General features: G+C 44.8%; 1 protein-coding gene and 1 long non-coding RNA gene across 5 annotated transcripts in view; one reads left to right on the top strand and one right to left on the bottom strand.

Annotated features, from left to right (window-relative positions):
- Positions 1–862: 862 nt before the first annotated feature.
- On the bottom strand, positions 863–15,577 carry LOC144495051 (uncharacterized). Its single transcript, XR_013498208.1, has 3 exons — positions 15,459–15,577; positions 5,101–5,180; positions 863–980 (listed from the first exon to the last, which is right to left on the bottom strand). It is a non-coding gene; the product is annotated as an uncharacterized LOC144495051 (long non-coding RNA).
- etnppl (ethanolamine-phosphate phospho-lyase) overlaps positions 15,578–23,413 on the top strand; it is a 34,549-nt gene continuing 26,713 nt past the window's right edge. For all 4 annotated transcript variants that reach the window (XR_013498207.1, XR_013498204.1, XM_078214873.1 and 1 more), the window contains exons 1-4: positions 15,578–15,921; positions 19,936–20,054; positions 21,003–21,162; positions 21,985–22,059. Coding sequence is in view for 2 of the 4 variants with exons in the window: in XM_078214873.1 (XP_078070999.1) it covers positions 15,863–15,921; positions 19,936–20,054; positions 21,003–21,162; positions 21,985–22,059 (413 nt within the window). In the remaining 2 variants the exon portion in view is untranslated. The remainder of the gene's footprint in view (positions 15,922–19,935; positions 20,055–21,002; positions 21,163–21,984; positions 22,060–23,413) is intronic.

Below are 23,413 nucleotides of genomic sequence, written 5' to 3'. Positions count from 1 at the left end.
TTACCAGGATGTTGCCTGGTATGGAGGGGCTTGGTTATGAGGAGAGATTGGGGAAACTGGGGTTGTTCTCCTTGGAAAGACGGAGGATGAGGGGAGACTTAATAGAGGTGTATAAAATTATGAAAGGCATAGATAGGGTGAACGGTGGGAAGCTTTTCCCCGGGTCGGTGGTGACGTTCACGAGGGGTCATAGGTTCAAGGTGAAGGGGGGGAGGTTTAACACAGATATCAGAAGGACATATTTCACACAGAGGGTCGTGGGGGCCTGGAATGTGTTGCCGGGCAAGGTGGTGGAGGCGGACACACTGGGAACGTTTAAGACTTATCTAGACAGCTATATGAACGGAGTGGGAATGGAGGGATACAAAAGAGTGGTCTAGTTTGGACCAGGGAGCGGCGCGGGCTAATTGTTCCTGGTTTCTCGTTTCAAGGCTTCATTCTACGATCATCTTGCTGGTGCCAGTACAGAGTGAGACTGCGGATAGTTGGGAACCTGTCTCGGGGGCAGGGAATTCATATGGTGTTCGTGGAAGTGGAAATGACTAGGGTTGGGAAGCATTTTCCGATCGGGGCCATTGTGATCTCCTGGACTCGTTTCGATCGCCTCAGGGGGTCGGAGAGGAATTTCCCAGATTTTTTTTTCCCCATATTGGCCCTGGGGTTTTTCACTCTGGGTTTTCGCCTCTCCCTGGAGATCACATGGTCTGGAATGGGGGGGTGGGGGTAAGTTAATAGGTTGTAATGAACAAAGCATCGTAGCTGTGAGGGACAGCTCGGTGGATAGGATATTGGTATGTAGATAGGCTGGAAAATTGGGCGGGGATCCTGGATTCAGGATTCAATCCTGGACCGGGGAGCGGCGCGGGCTTGGAGGGCCGAAGGGCCTGTTCCTGTGCTGTATTGTTCTTTGTTCTTTGTTCTTTGTCTCCCAGAGCCGGATTTCCGATGCCGTCAGCTCCATGCCAGAAATCGGCGCACAGCTGCATAATATATGCAAAGATTCATTTTAATACCATTTGAATCTCATTAGTGGTACCGGAGCTGAAATCTCCAGGCCCACTAGCCTCTCCCCCACCGCCAGGAGTATTTTACTCCAGCGGGGTTTAGTATAGGTCCCCCCTTGCAGGGAGCTGGTGGCTTGACCCCGATGGAGTGAAGGGGGGGCAATCGAAGACCCCCACAGGGTCAGGCACCGGGGGGTTGACCCCTGGGCATTGGCCCCTTGGCAGTGCCAGCCTGCATCCCAGGCATTGCTCAAAGGGCAAAGTGTCAATGCCTAGGGGGCACCTAATGGGGGTGGGGTCTGATGGGGTAGGGCCTTTGGGGGCGATTGGTGGGAGTGGGGGGTCCCGCTCCCACTTTGCATTTTGGCTGAGTGACAGAGGGAGCGAGGCCAGTGATTGGGGCTGGTATTCGGGATGGGGGGGGGGGGGGGGAGCGGGGGGGGTCAGCCTGATGGGGGGAGGGTTTGGGGCTACATTGGGGGAATCAGCACTGCGGGGTGGGGGTCGAGGCTGCCAATTTGGGGGGGAATCAGGGAGTGGATCTGGAGATTGGGGCTGCTGGGGGGAGGGGCAGGAGATTGTGGCAGGCTGGGAAGGTGGGGGGGGTCGGAGTTGGGCCCAGACGTGTCCGGGGGGGCCAGCGATCAGGCCGTGGGGGTGGGGGGGGGGTTGCACGGTCAGCAATGCGGGGGCTGCAGGCTGGGCTGGCCAGCGATTGAGCTGGCCAGTAATCGGGAGGCTGGCAGTGCAGGGCCACTGGTGCATGTGCAGTGACCCACTCAGCGCCGTGCTGCAGTGCACAGAGTGCGGGAGATTCATTTTCAAACTCCCGCTGAAAAAACCAGCATGATTTACTCCAGCTTTTAAGCGAATTAGAATTTTTTTGGGAGAATCACCCCCAAGGCATTAGCAGACGGATATAGACAGGTTGAGATGGGATAATGTGGGAAGGTATGAAGTTGTTCACTTTGCAAGGAAGAATAAAACAAAAGAGTATTACTTAAATGGAAAAAATGCATAATTCTGAGGTGCAGAGGGATCTAGATGTTCTAGTGCATTAGTCGCAAAAAGCTAGTATGCAGATACATCACATATTCAAGAAGGCTCATGGAATGCTATCCTTTATTACAAGTATTAGGAAATAGAGATAGCTTAAGTAGTTATATTTATATTGTGTTTGTTAGGAATATGGTGAAATTTAAGCTTAACTTGTGTTTCTGAATTGTGTGCTAAGAAAAGATGAAAACTTCATTTTAGCTTCATGCAAAAAAATGCCTGCAAGTTTGTAGGTTTAGTTTCACTTAAAACTTTGCTTGCATTGTGATAAACTTTTATGATTCTGAAAGCAAGGTTTAAGCTGTTGCTTAGCAACCAGAGGCCTACAGTATAAAACAGAAGCACTTGAGTTTCAATTTGGGAACAGATAACCCAGAGGCAAGGAGCATTCCATGGTTACTGCCAGAACAGGAAGGACAATACAGAGACTCAGAAAGCAAGTCCCAGAAGCTAAAGGGCAGGAACTCCCAGAAACCAGGGTTTGGGTCAGAGGACAGTTCCAGGAAGTTAAAAGAAAAAGAACAGAAATCTGGAAAAAGGATTTTGTTCAGTGAAGTCAAGAGCAAAGCGAGAGGCTCCCAGTTAAATACAAGGCCGCAAGGTGCAGGCCTGGAGACATTGGATCATGAGAAGCCAGATATCTGGGATAATCAAAAGGTTGATGACAGCTTATTACAGTCTATGGAGCTGTGGTGTTCTATTGGCATAGTTCGGTACCTGAGAAGTTGTGTAGAAGCTTGAATGCTTGAATCCAGGGCAGAGGAATACCGAAAGGAGAAGTTGAAACCCTGGATATGGATCTTTGGTGAAAACTTCCAAGATATAGCATAATTTAGGAGAAGATTCAAAAGTGTGTTCTTTGAGAGTGGAGATTTGAAACTCTCATGTGAAGGTTAAAGTTCCAGTGAGACCAGCTGGCTTACAGTGTGACAAACATCTGGGGAGAATTGATGAAAAATCTGCAGTTGAGTTGGGTGGCATATGTCACATGATTTCAGAGTGTGGAGTGTCTCACTACGGTTTGCCCGTTGTGTTGCATGTACCTTGTACCTACTGTCATGGATCTGCCTAGCAACAGTAGTAACAAGAATTTAATAAGGCATGATAAGATATGATCTGCCTAGCAATAGCTAGAAATCTGCCTGGCAACAGTAGTAGCCAGCTTTCAATAGATGTGATTTTCCAAGTAAAGAGATTAGCAGGCATCTAGACAGAACCAAGTGTAGATTGTCCTATAAGTAGGAAACAGCTTACCTAGCTGACTGAGAGATCAGTGGAGGTAAACTAATTTCTAGAATCAAGGAGCGTGAGAGATACAGAGAGTCAAATACACAAAATGAAGAATCAAAGGGGAAAATGCTATAATTGTCAGCGCCTTCAGAAGCAGGGGGGCTAGTTTACATCTAGCAGCCTGAGAGCTAGTCCACAACTCACAGCCAGGAGGCTCAGCCTGCACCTAAGCCTTAAAGCAAAGGCAGTGCACATACCTTCACGAAGGCAGTTTTAATACCTTCTCTGGACCAGGAAAGCACATTTCCCAGACTTGATCCTCAGCCTTGTATTGTGTGGTAACTATAAACCGGATTTGACTGATAGATTTATTTAATCTGCATGCTGTTTAGGAAGGGGGAAGTCTTAAGGAGTTCAGGGATCATAGGTATATTTTGGAACAAGGGGGTAATTGCTGCATACATTGCGTGTGTTCAATGATTCATATCCTTCATTGTCTTTGAATAATGTAATCCTGTTCGTGTGTTTTTGTCTTTTCTTTAACTTAAAAAATAGCATTTAATAATTGTTATACAATGACCGAACTGCTTATTCTCACTGGGGTTTCATGTGACTCTTCACACTATTCCAAAAATAAAGCTATACACCAACACGAACTGATGTTTAAGTTAGGACACGCTTACACATAAAATCACGGTGGTTTGTGATATTAATATGATCGTCATTGAATAAGGTAGATTTTGTAACTTGTGTTATTCTTACAAATCTGCATATTTCTGTAAAGGTATAGCTGGAGTGAAGGAATAGTGTATTACAGTTAAACTGTTCTTAATGAATGTTTTATTCTTTGTTATGAGTTCATTGGCAGTCCTGTGGCTCTATTCATCCATATCCCCCCCAAAAAAGTAAAAGCTTGAGTAGCACAGCAAGCCAGGAAATATCAGTGGGAAGCCTTTAGCGGGATTCACAACTGGTGTCCAACTGATCGCGAGTCTCCCAGGCCCTATTTTTAAGTGTAATCAACCTCGCGCCTGAAATCAGCACAAGGCTGATTACCATATTGAAATCGACATTTCAATGCCATTAGTGAGCCCGAGACGGTACTATCTGGGCTTGCTAATGTCTCTCACCCCACTGGGAGAGGTTCCCACAACCAGGGATCACGTATGGTTCCCATAAGTGGGGACCAGGTGTGATCACCCTACTGGTGGGGACAGAGGCAAGTGAGGCTCCCTCTGAGAGATCGGGAGGAGGGGGGTTGCCCTTTGGACAGTGCCAGCCTGGCCCTGCCAGCCTGGCACTGTTCACTGGGCACCAGGGAAGTATCAAGAAGGTGTGGCCTGAGGGGGCAGGGCAGCGGGGCCAATTGGTGGTGGTTGTGAGGGACCTGCTATGCATTCTACGTTAGGGATTGATAGGAGAGGAAGGGAGGCAATTGGAGCTGGCCATGGGGAGGGGATAGTCAGGCTGCTCATTGTGGGGTGGATCCGGCCGGCCATGGGGGGGCGGTGGGCTGGGCCGGCCATTGTGGGGGCTTCGGGCTGGACATGGGGATGTGGAGGTCACGGAAGCCGGCAATCAGGAGGGGGGAGCCAGGGAAGCAATCATGGAAGCTGGCGATTGGGAGGCCGGTGATGGCGGGAGGGCCAGTGTAAATGTGCCGACCGCCCCATTGACAATTCGCACATGCGCAATGGCCCACTCAGCGCGCTGATTCCGGTCTCTGTGTTGCCCTGGAGATTCAGTCCATTCTGCTCGCCCAGAAAATGGGCGGGAAAACCTCCCGTATCCCCGCCCATTGGGCACTTACTTTCTTTTGGGAGAATTGGCCCCAGGATCTATCAAACCAGGTTCCAGCTTGGGTTCTGACTTGTTCAGTGGTAACATCTGCTGGTATCATAATATAAGAGAATTGAACATAAGAGTAAGAATGTTATGCTTCAGTTATACATGACATTTGTGAGACCATATCTCGAATACTGTGTGCAGTTTTGGTCTTCTTATTTAAGAAAGGATGTAAGTACATTGGAGGAGGTTCAAAGGAGGCTTACTAGATTGATTCTCGAGTGAGCAGGTTGCCTGATGAGGAAAGATTGGACAGACTGGGCTTGTTTCCAATTGACTTTAGAAGAGTGAGGGGTAACTTGATTTAAATATGTAACACCCTGATGGTCTAGAGAATGTGGATGTGGAAAGGATGTTCCCTCTTGTGCGTCAGTCCAGAACTGTTTTGAAATTAGGTGTTGCCCTTATATAGAACAGGGATGATGGCCAGAAGTTTACCGGCCTGCCTGCCACGGGAATCAGAGCGGGTGAGGGGCAGAGCACGGGAAGGTCCGTTGACCTCGGGCAGGATTTTACAGTTTCGGGACGAGTGAGGTTGTAAAATCCTGCCGAGAAGTTTCTTCTCTCAGAGGCTTGCACGACTTTGGAACTTTCTGCTTCAGAAGACGGTGGAGGCGGGGTCATTGAATATTTTTAAGGTAGAGGTAGGTAGATTCTTGTTGGGCAAAGGAACCAAAGGTTATGGGGGTAGACGGGGAATGTGGAGCTCGACACAAACAGATCAGCCATGATCTTATTGAATGGCAGAGCAGGCTTGAGGGGCCGAATCGCCTACTACTGCTCCTGTATGTTCATATGTTTGTATATTAAGAAATGAGATTTGAGCATATTTTATACTCCAACAGTATTTGCTCAGCTTCTGCTAAAAGTCTATAAACTTCATGAGTGTGAAGGATCTTGAATAAGGATCTGTAAAAATGCTTATTTAGTGTTTTCTTTCAGCACAAAGGGAATATTATTCAGCATAAAGGGGTTAATTATTTTCCTTCCTCTTTAAGCAGGCACTAAGAAGCTCAATTTCCTGTGTGAGTCACAGAAAAAAACATTGTAAAGACAAATTCATGAATTTGAAAGGACAATTTGTTTCCATGCCTCTGGATTGTTTGGGGGGGGGGGTGGGGGGAGATTACCATCTTCAAGAATTCCTGCTCCTGATTAGTATTCAATAATCCCAGTGGGAAGTGTGAGGGTGTAAATAGAGAGGGGAGAGGATCCAGCTCAGCTTTAATGCATCTCCAACCCTGCACCAAGATAAATGGTATACACATATTTATTTATGGAGGTCTTCTGGTGCAATGGATAGTGTCCCTGCCTCTGAGCCAGAAGGTCCAGGTTCAAGTCCTACCCCAGGACTTGAGTATGATTTGTGACCATAAAGAAAGAATGGCTACATGAATATTGGAGAGGAAATGCCCAAAACTGAAGTGGCCCCTAAGTTAACAATATGATTCTGCAATATCAGCATATTACACTCCTCACAAGTACCAAGTAATTAAGCCATTATAAAATAGTCTGTACATCTTTGAGTGGTGCTTTTGCTATGACAGAGCAATGTCATAAAGTCATTACAGCACAGAAGGAGCCATTTGACCCATTGAGTACATGCTGGCTCGCTGTCAAGTAATCCAGTCAGTCCCATTCCCCTGATCGATCCCTGTAGTTCTGCCAGTTTATTTCCCTCAAAGCGTCTGTTAAATTTCCTTCCAAAATCATTGATCACCTCTACTTCCATCAGTGCTAGAGAGTTCCAGGTCGTTACCATTGTCCATTGTAAAAAGGTTCTTCCTCTTGCCCCACCATTACTCTTTCCCCAAACTGTAATTCTATGTCCTCTAGTCTTTGTTAATCAACTAATGGGAACAGCATTGTTTTGTCTCCCTTATCTAAATCTGTCATAATCATGTACACCGATAATCACTCTTATGTCACGAACCATGTGGAAGTCATCTATGAGGGTGTCTCAACTTGACACACTGGTTTGTGATAATGTATAGTTTTGTTTTGGAATGATGTGAGGAATCATGTGAAACCCCCAATGAGAATAACCAGCCCAATCATCGTGTAACAATTACTAGAGACTATTTATTAAACAAAAGAAAAGACAAATACACACAACCAGGACTATAACACCCCAAGACAATTAAATACATTAGCTACTAAACACACACACAGTTTATATAGAAATTACCCCTTTTTCCAAAATATATATATCTAAAATCCCTGAACTCCTTAAGATTTTCCCATTTCCAAACAACGTCCAAATTAAATAAAATTACAAGTCAAAGCCAGCTTATAGTTTCCACACAGTATAAGGTGGACAATTGAGTCTGGGAAATGTCTTTTCCCTCTATTTTGGCTCCAAGACTTCTTAGATATTAAAATGGCCTCTTAGAGACTGAGCCTTTCCAGCTCTTAGGTGTTACAATGCCTTCAATTGACACACTGGGAGGAAACCAGCTGATGTGTGATTGACTTCCAACAACTACAGTCAATACTTGGGCAGAAAAGCCATGGAAAACCTAGAAAAAGTCTTCCTTTCCCACAGTAAGAAGTCTCACAACACCAGGTTAAAGTCCAACAGGTTTATTTGGAATCACAAGCTTTTGGAGCGCTGCTCCTTCATCAGGTGAGTGGAGAAGTGGGTTCACAAACACGGCATATATAGACAAAGACACAATTGCAATTGCTTTAACCTATCATTATCCTTCTCTCCACTCGCATTGTCTATACCTGTAAAGATTTGACTACCTGTAAAGACTCGCATTCCAACCATTATGTCGCAATTGAGTTTTTGCCTATATATGCCCTGTTTGTGGACCCACCTCTCCACTCACTTGAGGAAGCAGCAGCACTCCGAAAGCTCGTGATTCCAAATAAATCTTTTGGACTTTAACCTGATGTTGTGAGACTTCTTACTGCCCACCCCAGTCCAACGCTGGCATCTCCACATCATTCCTTGGCTGAGATGGCAGCACGGTGGTACAGTGGTTAGCACTCTTCTTCACAGTGCCAGGGACTTGGGTTCGATTCCCGGCTTGGGTCACTGTCTACGTGGAGTTTGCACGCTCTCCCTGTGTCCGTGTGGGTTTCCTCCAGGTGCTCCGGTTTCTTCCCACATTGTAAAAGATGTGCTGGTTAGGTGCATTGACCATGCTAAATTCTCCCTTTGTGTACCTGAACAGGCGCCGGACTGTGGCGACTAGGGGAATTTCACAATAACTTAATTGCAGTGTTAGTGTAAGCCTTACTTGTGACTAATAAACAAACTTTAACTTGAACTTTCCGACGATTTGTAGGTTTGGAATTATGACCAATATGAAACATAGTGAGGCTGGAAATCTGTATCCATAGCAACGGACCTTTGACAAGTAGCTGCTGGGAGTACGGTGGGTGGGACGGGGTTAGAAGTTTTCATAGCGAGGAGGGGTGACAAGGTGGCCCGCTCAACAAGAAACTTGTGTCTGGCCCAATCGTGGTTCCTGAGCCAGAGGGACAGGGTCAGTGGGAGGGAATGCCCAGACTGGGATTTTTCTCTAACGGAGCTTTCTGGAAGGTTGATACACTGGGCTCAGTCAGCTTTGCTGGCAGCCAGACTCTCAGACCTGTGGATATGTGAGCTATCTGAGGGGATCGTTGACAGAAATTGGATAGCTCCATGAAGAGACTGTTTGTCAAAGGGTTTGAATGGCTAATTACAACCTCCTGCTGGACCAGCACTGCTGGACGTATTTGGTTGTAGTCTGTTGACCAGTACCAAGTTGCTCTGGCAGAGACCCAACATGCACCCACTGTGGCACAGGAAGCTGCCAATAAAATAAAATGTAAATGAGGAAACCTCCTGCTGCTCTCTGGCTAGAACACAAGTGGCTGTTCCCAGAGGGTGTATTCAAGCACTACTGCCAGGGGAGATGGCCTGCAAATTTTCAGGACCCAAATGTTTTTAATAACAAAATTGTCCAGGCGTTATTCTTCACATGTGATACCAGTGTAACAAACATAGGAGTAAATCCGATTTAAATTCAATTTTTTATTGCAGAAAGATGCATGTGATTGAACTTGCTGATCATAGCAAACATTAATTTAGAATGTGAGGCATCTAACGTTTCAGAGCCCTCTACTGGATATTATGAATATAACAGGTAAAAGGAAACGAGGAATCATTACAATTTTCATCTCAAATATCTCATAACATTGACCGCACTTTTAAAATCAGCCATTGTCTGTAAAAGCATGTTTGCTGGTGATGTCACTTTTCTGGGGCTTTTCATCATGGCTGAGAGCGCTCGGGTGACGATTCACCCTTTGTCTTCATTTCATACAACGTATGTCTGGTGTCATGACCAATGCAAAACATTCTGGAGCCAGGATTTGCATCCTGAGTGATGCACGTTTGACAAATGGCTGCTGGGAGTACAAGGACTAGGGAAACCCCGTGACTCTATAAAAATATAAAGCTTCTTTCCTCTCCCCACTCCTCTATTGTTCAGGCAACTGTGTTTGCACAGACCTATCTGGCTCCTCTGGCTTTCCCGCTGGGATCCTCTTTCTATTCTTGTTGCCAATGGCGCTTCAAGTAACCTCACCCTACCGAGGGCCATTGCCATAGATTGTACAGAGGTGGCAGAACTGTACATTAATCACGCTATGTCTGTCTCAGTCCAATTCTCTAACTTGTTTCGGGAGGAAATTCTAGCTGTAAGCACCTCACCGATGGGGGAGTTATTAAAATCAAAGATGCTCAGGTGGCTGGAATTTGAGGAGCGCAGTTGTCTCTGAATGTTGTAGGGATGGAGAGGATTACAGAGATAAGGGGGAATGAGACAATGGAAGAATCTGAAACACAGGGGTGAGAATTTTAAAATTGAAGCGTTGCTTAATTGGGAGTGAATGAAGATTAGTGCGCAGAAGAGTTATGGGTGAAGAAGACTTGGAGAATCAGACAATGTTACAGAGGTGGAATTAGGTGTCTTTAGTAATAGCATGGGTATGTGGTTGGGAGCTCACTTTGGTGAGCCCTTTTACTTAAAATATCTAAATTCAAAATTAATAATTTCTAATAATGGGGTCCTCAGTCATGCTTGACCTAACAAGGTATGAATAAATACTATTTATGAATCAAGTCAAATTTATTGAGCAAGATTTTACATATACTTAACAAAAATCAGTGAAAACAAAATGGATGGTTCTTATCCCTCAAGGTCCCAGGATTCCCCGAGCGTAGCCAGGACAGGTTATGCCTTTCTGCTTGTCTCTGAAATGATGATATGTTGAATTGTGTCTCAGAAGAATCAGACCACAGAAGTCATGGTAAAACTGTGCCAACAAAGACTTCGGATTTTACAACTTTTATTCCCTACATCTGACTGTTCCTCATCTCTTATTGGAAAGAGGCAAAATTATCCTCTTTCATTGGCTTAGGTGAAGGTAATCTGCTTTCATCTTATCTGTGTAACTGGAGTCACGTAGACTGAAGACAAATGTCCGTCCCTTACATCCCTGGAGGTACATTCCATTGTGAATGAATGACACGTCCTTGTAGATACAGAACAGTTGCACAAACAATGTTACATCCTCTAATCAATAACACAACCTATTGGAACATTCACATCAGCATATTTTTTAATGGATTCGCAGGGACACTAAAGCCATTAAGAACAAATGTTAACACTTCCTACTGGACTCGGGAAAGGAAGGTTCTGCCCTACAGATGTGGTTGATGAATTAAACTTAAGAATACATGACTTTGTTTAAAGGTAAGGGGTGGGATTCTCGCAAAAAAATTCTAAGTGTCGAATTTGCATAAAAACTGGAGTAAATCCCACAGGTTTTATCAGTGGGATTTTCAAAATAAATCTCCCACACTCTGTGCATCACAGAGTGCCCTGGCATAAATCACAATGAAAATCAGTGGGCGGGGCCTATTCCTGATGGAGAGGCTGGCAGCGTAGTGCTGAGTGCGCCACGATGCATGCGTCGGTCTGTCAGAGCTGAGATCGGCTCATGTGCACTGGTCTCACACTGCCGGCCTCGCAATTGCTGGCCAACCCCTGACCCCGCATCGCTGGACTTCCAGCCTCCTGACATCCCGACTGCTGGCTTCCCAGACGTATCCGTGACAGCCCTGACCCCTCACCCCGGCCCACCTTGATTTCCACCCAACCCCCTGGCAGTCCCGATCTTCCCCCCCCAGCTCTGAACCCGGTAGCAGGCCGACCTCTCCCCCACCCCGATGGCCAGCCCCGATCAGCCCCTTCCCTCCCTCTGTCACCAATCCAAAATGCATAGTGGCAGTGGATCCCCCACCCTCACCGATCTCCATATTAGATCCCACCCCCTCTGGCTCTGTGAAGCGGGGGTTTTCTCTCAGGGTGCTAAGTATTGAGCTGAACATAGTTAAACACAAAGACTCGCAAACGGCAGTGTGCTGGTTAAAGACGTATTTATTGACCAACACATGCTGGGAGAAAGGCACAGTAAGAAGTTTAACAACACCAGGTTAAAGTTAAACTTCTTACTGTGTTTACAAAGAACAAAGAACAATACAGCACAGGAACAGGCCCTTCGGCCCTCCAAGCCCGCGCCGCTCCCCGGTCCAGGATTGAATCCTGAATCCAGGATCCCCGCCCAATTTTCCAGCCTATCTACATACCAATATCCTATCCACCGAGCTGTCCCTCACAGCTACGATGCTTTGTTCATTACAACCTATTAACTTACCCCCACCCCCCCATTCCAGACCATGTGATCTCCAGGGAGAGGCGAAAACCCAGAGTGAAAAACCCCAGGGCCAATATGGGGAAAAAAAAATCTGGGAAATTCCTCTCCGACCCCCTGAGGCGATCGAAACGAGTCCAGGAGATCACAATGGCCCCGATCGGAAAATGCTTCCCAACCCTAGTCATTTCCACTTCCACGAACACCATATGAATTCCCTGCCCCCGAGACAGGTTCCCAACTATCCGCAGTCTCACTCTGTACTGGCACCAGCAAGATGATCGTAGAATGAAGCCTTGAAACGAGAAACCAGGAACAATTAGCCCGCGCCGCTCCCTGGTCCAAACTAGACCACTCTTTTGTATCCCTCCATTCCCACTCCGTTCATATAGCTGTCTAGATAAGTCTTAAACGTTCCCAGTGTGTCCGCCTCCACCACCTTGCCCGGCAACACATTCCAGGCCCCCACGACCCTCTGTGTGAAATATGTCCTTCTGATATCTGTGTTAAACCTCCCCCCCTTCACCTTGAACCTATGACCCCTCGTGAACGTCACCACCGACCCGGGGAAAAGCTTCCCACCGTTCACCCTATCTATGCCTTTCATAATTTTATACACCTCTATTAAGTCTCCCCTCATCCTCCGTCTTTCCAAGGAGAACAACCCCAGTTTCCCCAATCTCTCCTCATAACCAAGCCCCTCCATACCAGGCAACATCCTGGTAAACCTCCTCTGTACTCTCTCCAAAGCCTCCACGTCCTTCTGGTAGTGTGGCGACCAGAACTGGACGCAGTATTCCAAATGCGGCCGAACCAACGTTCTATACATCTGCAACATCAGACCCCAACTTTTATACTCTATGCCCCGTCCTATAAAGGCAAGCATGCCATATGCCTTCTTCACCACCTTCTCCACCTGTGACGTCACCTTCAAAGATCTGTGGACTTGCACACCCAGGTCCCTCTGCGTCTCTACACCCTTTATGGTTCTTCCATTTATCGTGTAGCTCCTCCCTACATTATTCCCACCAAAATGCATCACTTCGCATTTATCAGGATTGAACTCCATCTGCCATTTCCTTGCCCAAATTTCCAGCCTATCTATATCCTTCTGTAGCCTCTGACAATGTTCCTCACTATCTGCAAGTCCTGCCAGTTTTGTGTCGTCCGCAAACTTACTGATCACCCCAGTTACTCCTTCTTCCAGATCATTTATATAAATCACAAACAGCAGAGGTCCCAATACAGAGCCCTGCGGTACACCACTAGTCACAGGCCTCCAGCCGGAAAAAGACCCTTCCACTACCACCCTCTGTCTTCTATGACCAAGCCAGTTCTCCACCCATCTAGCCACCTCCCCCTTTATCCCATGGGATCCAACCTTTTTCACTAGCCTACCATGAGGGACTTTGTCAAACGCTTTACTAAAGTCCATATAGACAACATCCACGGCCCTTCCTTCGTCAACCATTTTGGTCACTTCTTCAAAAAACACCACCAGGTTCGTGAGGCATGACCTCCCTCTCACAAAACCATGTTGACTATCGTTAATGAGTTTATTCCTTTCTAAATGCGCATACATCCTATCTTTAAGAATCTTCTCCAACAACTTCCCCACCACGGACGTCAAGCTCACCGGCCTATAATTACCCGGGTTATCCTTCCTACCCTTCTTAAATAACGGGACCACATTGGCTATCCTCCAATCCTCTGGGACCTCACCTGTGTCCAGTGACGAGACAAAGATTTGCGTCAGAGGCCCAACGATTTCACCTCTCGTCTCCCTGAGCAGCCTTGGATAGATTCCATCAGGCCCTGGGGATTTGTCAGTCTTTATATTCTCTAACAAACCTAACACTTCCTCCTTTGTAATGGAGATTTTCTCCAACGGTTCAACACTCCCCTCCGAGACACTCCCAGTCAACACATCCCTCTCCTTAGTGAATACCGACGCAAAGTATTCATTTAGGATCTCCCCTACCTCTTTGGGCTCCAAGCATAAGTCCCCATTTTTGTCCCTGAGAGGTCCGATTTTTTCCCTTACAACCCTTTTGTTCCTAACGTATGAATAAAATGCCTTGGGATTCTCCTTAATCCTGTCCGCCAAGAACATTTCGTGACCCCTTTTTGCTCTTCTAATTCCCCGTTTGAGTATTTTCCTACTTTCATTATACTCCTCCAGAGCTCCCTCCGTTTTTAGCTGCTTGGACCTAACATACGCCTCTCTTTTCCTTTTGACCAGTCCCTCAATTTCCCTGGTTATCCACGGTTCTCTAATCCTACCCTTCCTATCCTTCTTTTTTACAGGCACATGCTTGTCCTGTAGCCCTAACAACCGTTCCTTAAAAGACTGCCACATACCAGATGTGGATTTACCCTCAAACAGCCTCTCCCAATCAAGAGCTCCCAATCAAGAGACGTGGGGAGGCTGTGGCGCCCAGCGGGAAGCTGGCAAAACGGCCTCCACTAGACTATCCCGGCCCGCTGTGCTAAAAAAAGTGCTGTGGGGTGGGAGAATCACCCAACAACCTCCCTTTTATGTCTTCTTCACAACTCATTTTCCTACCTATCTTATGTCATCTGCAACTTTAGCTATCATGCCTTCACTCCCCTCATCTGAGTCATTAATGTAAATTGTACAATGTTCAGGCCCCAACACAGATCCCTGCAGGGTTCCACTTATCGCACCTGCCAATCAGGTTTTCTGCCAGCCATTTAGCCAATCTTCTATCTGTGCTGTTATGTTACCCCATACACTTCCATGAACTTTCATTTTATTTGACTATATATTTGATACAATGGGGTAGTTTTTTTTTTATTGTCTTCGCTGCTTAGCAATAATCTTGCAGAATGGATTTACTGTCCTTCACAGATTTCAGTGGATTGAAAATCAGGCAGGTTTATAATTCCTCCAGATTATTGTCCTGGTTGTAAAGATTAAAATCTATCCCAATGTGTCTTCAAAGAAGGAAAGATGGACAACAGCCCACATAATTTCATAAATACAGAAAATTGACGTATCATACTGGTGAAAGAAAAATTGAGTTATTTGTAAACTTTGATGTCCCACCTGTAATATGTGGTACATTCAAAGATTACAAGGAAACTTCGACAAACTGTTTGGGAAACAAGTACCTTTTAGAAATTAACTTGCAACTTAAAAGCATGATTCTTTCGGAAATAATCTCTGCCACAAAAATGTGGGTTTGATTTCTTCAGTCAAGAGGCGACATGCCCACAGAGTATGTTCGAGTCATGTTTTCTGTGATACCTTTGCTTTCATATATAAAGGAAATCCATGTGGAAAAAAGATGACAGCAGGTAGGAGGGAATGAAGGGGAACAAAGGAGAGGTGTACATTCCTAAAAGAGGATTAGGAAAAGGAAATGTTTGTGAAAGGGAACGAAGAACTCACCCGTCTTTAAGCACAGCTCCCAAGTGTTCGAGCCTTGAGAAAGGGTCCCCTAAGATCCAGTCAGGGCCACTGAACCTCTCCAAACACTTTACAACCAATAAAATACTTCACAGCTAATAAAATAAGTGCTCTTGGGGAGTGTGTCAGTAAGTTTCCATGCTCTGTTATATTGACTGACTTGGCAGCTGACTTACTTCTTTGGTGTGGTTTTTTTTTCGGATTCCCATGGTTAGCTGAACAGGCTTGTGTGCGCCAAATTAGCAAGAGGTTTCCCTCCCGCACAGAGAGCTCGCAGCCCAGGCCAGAGGGAATGAGGAGGAGGAAGCTTTGGGAGCAAAACAACTCGGGAATAGGAGGAGGATTGCCACTGAAAGCAACAACAGGCTGGAGTCCAACACACGTGATGAACCTGTTTACTAAACACTATAAAAGGAAGCCGAGCGATCGCTGTGCGGAAGTCACAAGTGTATTTCAAACTGTAATAACGAAGGGGGTGAAGGAAAGAGTTGGCATCAGCTGCTGGACAGGTTTGGAGAGGGTAGCCCCCTGAAGCACTGTTGGCACTGACAGATTTCCCCGGGCTGCACAAATTGGCGGAATGGCCACTGAACTCTTCAGCAAACAGCAAACCATCCAGCTCCGGCACAGACACATCGGGTAGGTGTATCCGTAACTTGTGTGTGTGTAATGAGATCTCGGAAGGCATCTGTGTGAGTTTGGTGACTGTACAGGAACTACTGCTGAGTGCACAGTGGTTAGCACTGCTGCCCTCACAGCACTAAGGAACCGGGTTCGATTCCCGGCTTGGGCCACTGTCTGTGCAGAATCTGCACGTTCTCCCCGTGTCTGCGTGGGTTTCCTCCGGACGCTCTGGTTTCCTCCCACAATCCGAAAAACGTGCTGGTTAGGTGCATAGGCTATGCTAAATTCTCCCACAGTGTACCCGAACAGGCACTAGAGTGTGGTGACTAAGGGATTTTCACAGTAACTTCATTGCAGTGTTAATGTAAGCCTACTTGTGGCTAATAAATAAACTTTGTATTTGGAGCACAGGCTGCCCACTGTTTTCACCTTCATTCCCCTTTCTGCCCCATGCTCGTTCCTGTTGCCCCCTGAATCTGCAGTGATCAGGTTTCGTTTTGGTCCTTTTGTCCAAAGTTCTGTGTGGATGTAAAATAAAAGCAGAAAAAAAGCTGGAAACAACTCAGCAGTTGGGGCAGATATGTGTGAAATTGTGCTATATAAAATATACAGCCCAGTTTCCACCGAAGTCTCCACCCATCCGACATATGTAATAAACCCCATCAACTCATCCTTCTGCCCTTGTCTGTTTATCTAGCTTTCTATTAAATGTATCCGTGCTCTTCACTTCAACTCTCTTGTGGTGACGGCTCCCACATTCTAACCACTCTCTGGGTAAAGTGGAGACAAACAAGAATTAAAGTTTGAGGTCATCTGAACTAGAAGGTGCTGCATGTGATTAGCTACTGAGCTGCGGTAAGGTGGGGAGGCAGAGAATACCGGAAAGACTGCGTGGTGGCGTGGAGGGCACATGATGACTACATTACAAAAGAATTTGATAATTTTTAAAAACTGAAAGTATTCAGCTCAGGCAGCATCTGAAAAGTGAAGCCTGCATTTATATTTTGATTTGATTTATTATTGTTACATGTATTAACATACAGTGAAAAGTATTGTTTCTTGCGCGCTATACAGACAAAACATACCGTTCATAGAGAAGGAAACGAGAGAGTGCAGAATGAAGTGTTACAGTCATAGCTAGGGTGTAGAGAAAGATCAACTTCATGCAAGGTGGGTCCATTTAAAAGTCTGACGGCAGCAGGAAAGAAGCTGTTCTTGAGTCGGTTGGTAAGTGACCTCAGACTTTTGTATCTTTTTCCCAACGGAAGAAGGTGGAAGAGAGAATTGAGCCCTTTCGTGACTTCCTGGTGTCTCCAAACACTTTACAGTATTAAGAATTCTGACAAGGAGCCCTATATCCTGTTTCACAAAGATGCAATTTGCTCATTCACTCAGTACCCATTTTGTGAAATGTAGTTACTGTTGGGATGCAGGAAATTCAGCAACCAATTTGCACACAGCAAGCTCCCACAAACACCTTTGCGATAATGGCTGGGTCATCCCTTTTGTGTGACGTTGATTGAGGGATGAATGTTGGCCAGGACACCAGGGATAACTCCGCAACTCTTCTCCAAAGCAGTGCCATGGGATCTTGTACATCTGCTTGAAGGAGCTGATAGTGCCTGGTTTAATAGCTGTCCCAGATGACAGCAGCACCCACAATGCAGCACTGGAATGTCCGCCTTTGTGGGCTGATACAAAGAGATCAGGTGGGGCTGAGTTGCTAGGACTCTTTGAATTAAAATGCTGTGGGTTCAAATCCCTCTCCAGAGACTTGAGCACAAAATTAAACCAGATGAAAGAATTCTGACAAGGAGCCCTATATCCTGTTTCACAAAGATGCAATTTGCTCATTCACTCAGTACCCATTTTGTGAAGAACACTAATGTATATGGTGTGCCTTTAAGGAGTGGGCTGAATAAGACATATCAAAAATAACACTGAGGGAGCAAAGTTTAGAATGCCAGATTTTCCTGGGAAAATATGCTCGCTTGGGAGTTCCTATTCAGTGTAACTGTTGGGTGTTTCTCAATTGCAAATTGGGTCCTAGCGCCAATGCAAAATTGCTCATCAGGTAAGCAGAGGTTATGCTGCATGTGCTCCAGTCATTTCTTCCCAGTCATCAGTGGACTAACCAATGATATTTAAATTGGTCCCCCCAGCTCCATAGAAAAATTACAGGTGCTGTGGGCTGGGAGTTCAAACCCAGCTTCATCTCATCCCACATCTTCGACCTACTCAAGGTGTCAACTGGCAAGCTGCATCTGGTCATCCAATTTTTTGGATTTGCAAAAATATACCTTATTCAGAAAATGTTCTTTCTGTAACAATTTCAATTTTACATGAGATATAAATGCAAAACATGCAATACAAATCAGTTTCTTTCAATACAGTACATGAGGTACCTCACCGTCATTATGAAATTATATTTACAGTGTATATTTATGTTCCATGTCAAGCATTCTCTGATGCGTGCAGCTCAAGGGGTTTCCAGCCCCTTGATACACTGTGCATCTGGTCATTCATTTGAGATCAACAGTTAACCAGTTGAATTCAAATGTGGATTCAGTGGCAAATTTATTAGGTAACTTGGGCCTCTCACTATCATGTCCTTGGCCTAGATTTAGATTGTGCTGTCCATTTCATGATGGTAGCCAACACTAGTTGAATTTGTCAGGAGCCAATGTGCAGTTGCAATGGAAAGGCAATGTTAAAGTTAAAGTCAATTTTATTTATTAGTCACAAGTAAGGCTTACACTAACACTGCAATGAAGTTACTGTGAAATTCCCCTAGTCACCACACTCTGGCGCCTGTTCGAGTCAATGCACCTAACCAGCACATCTTTCAATGTGTGACTTTTTTTTGGTATACGGTATATTCACCCAGAACAATCTTGCTCAAAAGGTACAGAATATTTGAAGTTTGTTCCTAAGGACTTTTAATGGCTTTAAATGGATCTTAACGGGCTAGGGAGTGGGATAGAGAGCTGAATGTGAAATAATGATCATCTCAGCTGTGAAAATTCATTTAAAGAGAAACAAAAGGGCAATTAAATAGCTTAAGAATGAGGAGAAAAGCAGTGAAATGTAAATGAGAGCATTCAGCCGGAAAGTCAGGCAGATTTGTTGGAAACAATATTCGAGCCAGAGGCTGAAGAGCATCTTGAGGGGAAATTGTGGGACTGTTTGTACTAAACTTGGCTGAAACAGCGTGGGAAGTCAGAAGGTGGATGAGAGAGGGAGTTGGTGCGTAAAGCAGCAAAGCGTAAATTGCAGAGCTTTGCATGCGGGTGCACATATCAGTGTGACGATTTGATTTAATTTATTATTGTCACATGTATTAGTATACAGTGAAAAGTATTGTTTCTTGCGCGCTATACAGACAAAGCATACCGTTCATAGAGAAGGAAACGAGAGAGTGCAGTATGTAGTGTTACAGTTATAGCTCGTGTGTACATGATTGAGAGGGAATGCCTCAATTCCCCAAAAGGTACCCCCAAGCACTAAATCAGGAGTGCTGCAATTTAATTTAGGGAAGTTAGGTAAGTTTTTAATATCATTGATGAATCTGAAGTGTTTAACAAAGAAGTCAGATGAAGCACAATTATCCCTCAACTTCCCAGACTGCTTTCAATCTCCCCAATGGAAGGTTCAGAATTAATATCGCCAATGTTAACAAACAATATTTCACACGGCGTTTCTTCTGCCAGAGGTAATAATCATTAGATTTTAAATAAGACCTCAATTAGAATGATGGACAGAGGTGAACTGCTCATAGTTCCAGGCGAGAGCGGAGCCTGTTCCTTGGGAAAGATCCCAGGGCATAATTCCAAAACTAGTGTTAGTATTTACTGTGATGACCATCTCTCAAATTGGCTGGTGATGTTTGCACTCAGGATTGATTAACCAGACATTGAGGAAAGCCGCGTTTAGGTTAAAAACCTGTAAATATTCAGATTTATTTTTTTCCTTGCATTAAACGACTGAATATAGTTCAGCTTTTGACCTGTACCACTTGTTTCTATTTAGGCCATCATGCAAGGTGTTCTTTTCAAAGGACCCACTCAAGATAATCCGTGCCCAGGGCCAGTATATGTATGATGAGAATGACACCAAGTTCTTGGACTGCATTAACAATGTAGCTCATGGTAAGGAGATGCTGCTTATAACTCCTTACATTGCAACACTGTAATAAAGAGGCTAAACTTAGCACTGAAGTCTCCATTTTAACATTCAAAGGAGTTGGATGATTGTAGCTTAAGTATCTTTTTCAGCTCTGTAATTTGCTTTGGAATCCAGCTCAGGCTGGAGGGGTGAAAGCTCAAGCTGCAACACAGCGTAAGGGATTGTAATTGAAATGTGGCTGGCTATCTAGAGCCTGATTCTAGCGGGTGAGAGCTGTTAACTCCAATGTTGTAATAAACTGGCTGCATTTATCAGGAATGACTGATATCGAAAGCAGCAGTGTCATCCGGGTGTGGTTGCGTGCACCTTTTTGAGGAAATGGTTAAGTAGAGTCAGGTTGTTAACTGTAGGAAGAATGCTGGTTTTGTTGTTTGGGGAGGCACAGTGGTTAGCACTGCTGCCTTACAACGCCAGGGACCCAGGTTCAATTCCGGCCTCTGGTCACTCTCTGTGTGGAATTTGCACGTCCACCCCATGCCTGCATGGGTTTCCTCCGGGTGCTCCGGTTTCCTCCCACAGTCCAAAGATGTGCGAGTTAGGTTGATTGGCCATGCTAAATTGACCCTAATGTCAGGGATTAGCAGGGTAAATATGTGGGGTTACGGGAATAGGGCCTGAGTGGGATTGTGGTTGGTGCAGACTCAATAGGCTGAATGGCCTCCTTCTATACTGCAGGGATTCTATGAAAGATGCAAAACAAAATAGGTGAATGTCTACAATGCACTAAATAATAATATTAATTCATAATATCCTGGCAGTACTCCTTTCTAAGTATTGTGATTTTAATAGTGGTTTGTCAATCATGAACTATATCAAGTACTCTTGCTCTAAAGGGAATATTTAGCGCTTTCTTCTGATTAAGCTTTCATTTGTATTTGAATATCCTTATTTCTTTTTTCCCCTTTTTCTAGTGGGACATTGCCACCCAGATGTGGTGCAAGCTGCTGCCAAGCAAATGGAATTGCTGAACACAAACTCTCGTTTCCTACATGATAATCTTGTCCAATACGCTAAACAGCTCACTGCCACTCTCCCTGCTAAACTTTCAGTTTGCTACTTTGTCAACTCGGGGTAATGTCAGCATCACATTTGATACTATTTGTATGTTTTTGAGTGGAATGGAAAGCAAGGGGAATTGTACATTTACACTTTTTTTTTGAAAGCATTTGGGGATAAAGGCAATCTTTAGAACCCAGTATGGTGAAGACTAAGTACAATTTTATTTCAATACAGATTGTAAATAGCTTAAATAAAAAGCAAACTATTGCAGATGCTGGAAGTCTGAAATAAAAACAGAGAATGCCGGATAAACTCAACAGGTATGGCAGCGTCTGTGGAGAGAGAAACACAGCTAATGTTTCACTTCCATATGACCCTTCTGCAGAACTGAGGTTGGGGAGGTTCTGTAGATGGGTCAATGGACTCGAAACGTTAACTGTGTTTCTCTCTCCACACATGCTGCCAGACCTGCTGACCTCAATACTGCCATGCTTGAGTCTGTACTGAAGTTGAAATGAAAAGAAAATCAAATTGCTGATTAGAATTGTGGTCAGGTTTGTTCCATCCGATCTCAATTTCTGCCAATGTTCACATTTCATACTGTGTAGTGAAGGATGTAAGAGGTTAATTTTTGTTCTCTAAGATTTAAAGTTTTCTCCCTCTTACAAACAGCATTATTTGCAGTCATACAGATGAGGGTATTCAGCCAATGTTAGGTGAACAATGAGAAAATTGACCATTTAACTCTCTGCTGTGTAAAGTTGTAACTTGAATATTTCCAGGAGTCTCCTACACTCATTGACCTTGTGCTGACTGTGAATTTGGCAACACGTGCATGTTATCATGGTTCATTTGTTAAGTCCATTCTTGTGATATTGTATTTTCTTGTAACAGCTCCGAAGCTAATGATCTTGCCCTTCGACTGGCTCGCCAGTATACAGGTCATCATGATATCATAACCCTTGACCAGTAAGTAGTAGAAATGTATAGAAAAACCTGTTGAAATTGGTCATTTTTAGTCCTGAAAGTGAGACACAGAAGTTCAACCAATTTTAAACCAAGACTATGGCAACTCTCGTTGCCTATTATGCCTTTATATGGGAGTAAATCTTCTGGTCCCACCCACCACAGGAATCGCCGAGGACAGGATGGACCATTGAATGGTTAAGTAACCTTGGGTGGGAATGTCCAGTCCCAGGGTGGGTGTGACCAGAAAATCCAACCCATTGTGCTTATTTAGTATTGGATTGAGAGACAGACTGACTTTGTGTGGGCTCCTTTTTAAGTCAGACTAAAGCATTTCTCTGGCTGCTAGAATTGCCAAGCTACTTGTTTGTGTCAGGTTTAGAGTCCATGAGTAGAATTCTACCTTGGTGTTTTTACTGTTGTACCATAAGAGTAAAGGGCAGGCAGAGATTCAGAAAATAATTAGAGTTGTTGTCTGCTGCAGCGCCAAGCACTTGTATTAGTCATGGACATTGAGTTCAATTCTTCATTACCAAGATTAATGGACAGATTTATTTCTTCTGTTTCAGTCAGAAAATATGTGCTAATTGTTTACAGCATGAGACAGGAGCATCAAGTCATAATATTGTGAATATTGACTTCATGCAGCAGGAAGCATAGGCCTTGCAGTGACAATGGAATTCTGACCTTGTACCTTTAACTATTTAGATGTGTCATACTAAAATCTCAGATCACCTCACAAAGACTTTCCACCCTTTCTGTTGCGTCTTCTCCACCTCCGTGACATAACTTGCCTCTGCTGCTGAAAATCTCATCCATGCTCTTGCCATCTGCATACTGGACAATTCCAAGGCTCTCTTGCCTGACCTCCCATCCTCCATCCGGCCTACACATAAAGTCATGCAGAACTCTGCTGTCCACATCCTAACATGCACCACCATGGGTCCCACTGTGATTGTTGGCTTTTTAAGTTCAACTTTATTTATTAGTGTCACAAGGAGGCTTACATTAATGCTGCAATGAGGCCACTGTAAAAATCCCCTAGTTGTCACACTCCCTGGTCGACCAATTGAAGATTATCACCCTCTTGTTCGAATCCTTTAGTATCCCCGTCCCTCCCTATCTCTGTAACAATCTCGAGCCCGACAACTTACTTACAACTGTGTTCCTCCAACTTTGGCTTCTGAAACATCCTGCATCTTCATCGCCCCACCATTAGTGATTGTGCCTTCAGCCATCCACATCCCAATCTGTGGAATTTCCTCTCTAAACCGCTCCACCCCCCTCCTGCTTGAAGGCTGACAATTTTTCTTCCTCTGTCCTAATATGGTACCTTGAGACACTTCCCTACAGTAAA

This window comes from Mustelus asterias, chromosome 1 (assembly GCF_964213995.1).
Source record: "Mustelus asterias chromosome 1, sMusAst1.hap1.1, whole genome shotgun sequence".
In the NCBI taxonomy this organism is placed as follows: Eukaryota; Metazoa; Chordata; class Chondrichthyes; order Carcharhiniformes; family Triakidae; genus Mustelus; species Mustelus asterias.
The sequence above is the reverse complement of the archived record's forward strand: the minus strand, read 5'-3'. Positions and strand labels throughout refer to the sequence as shown.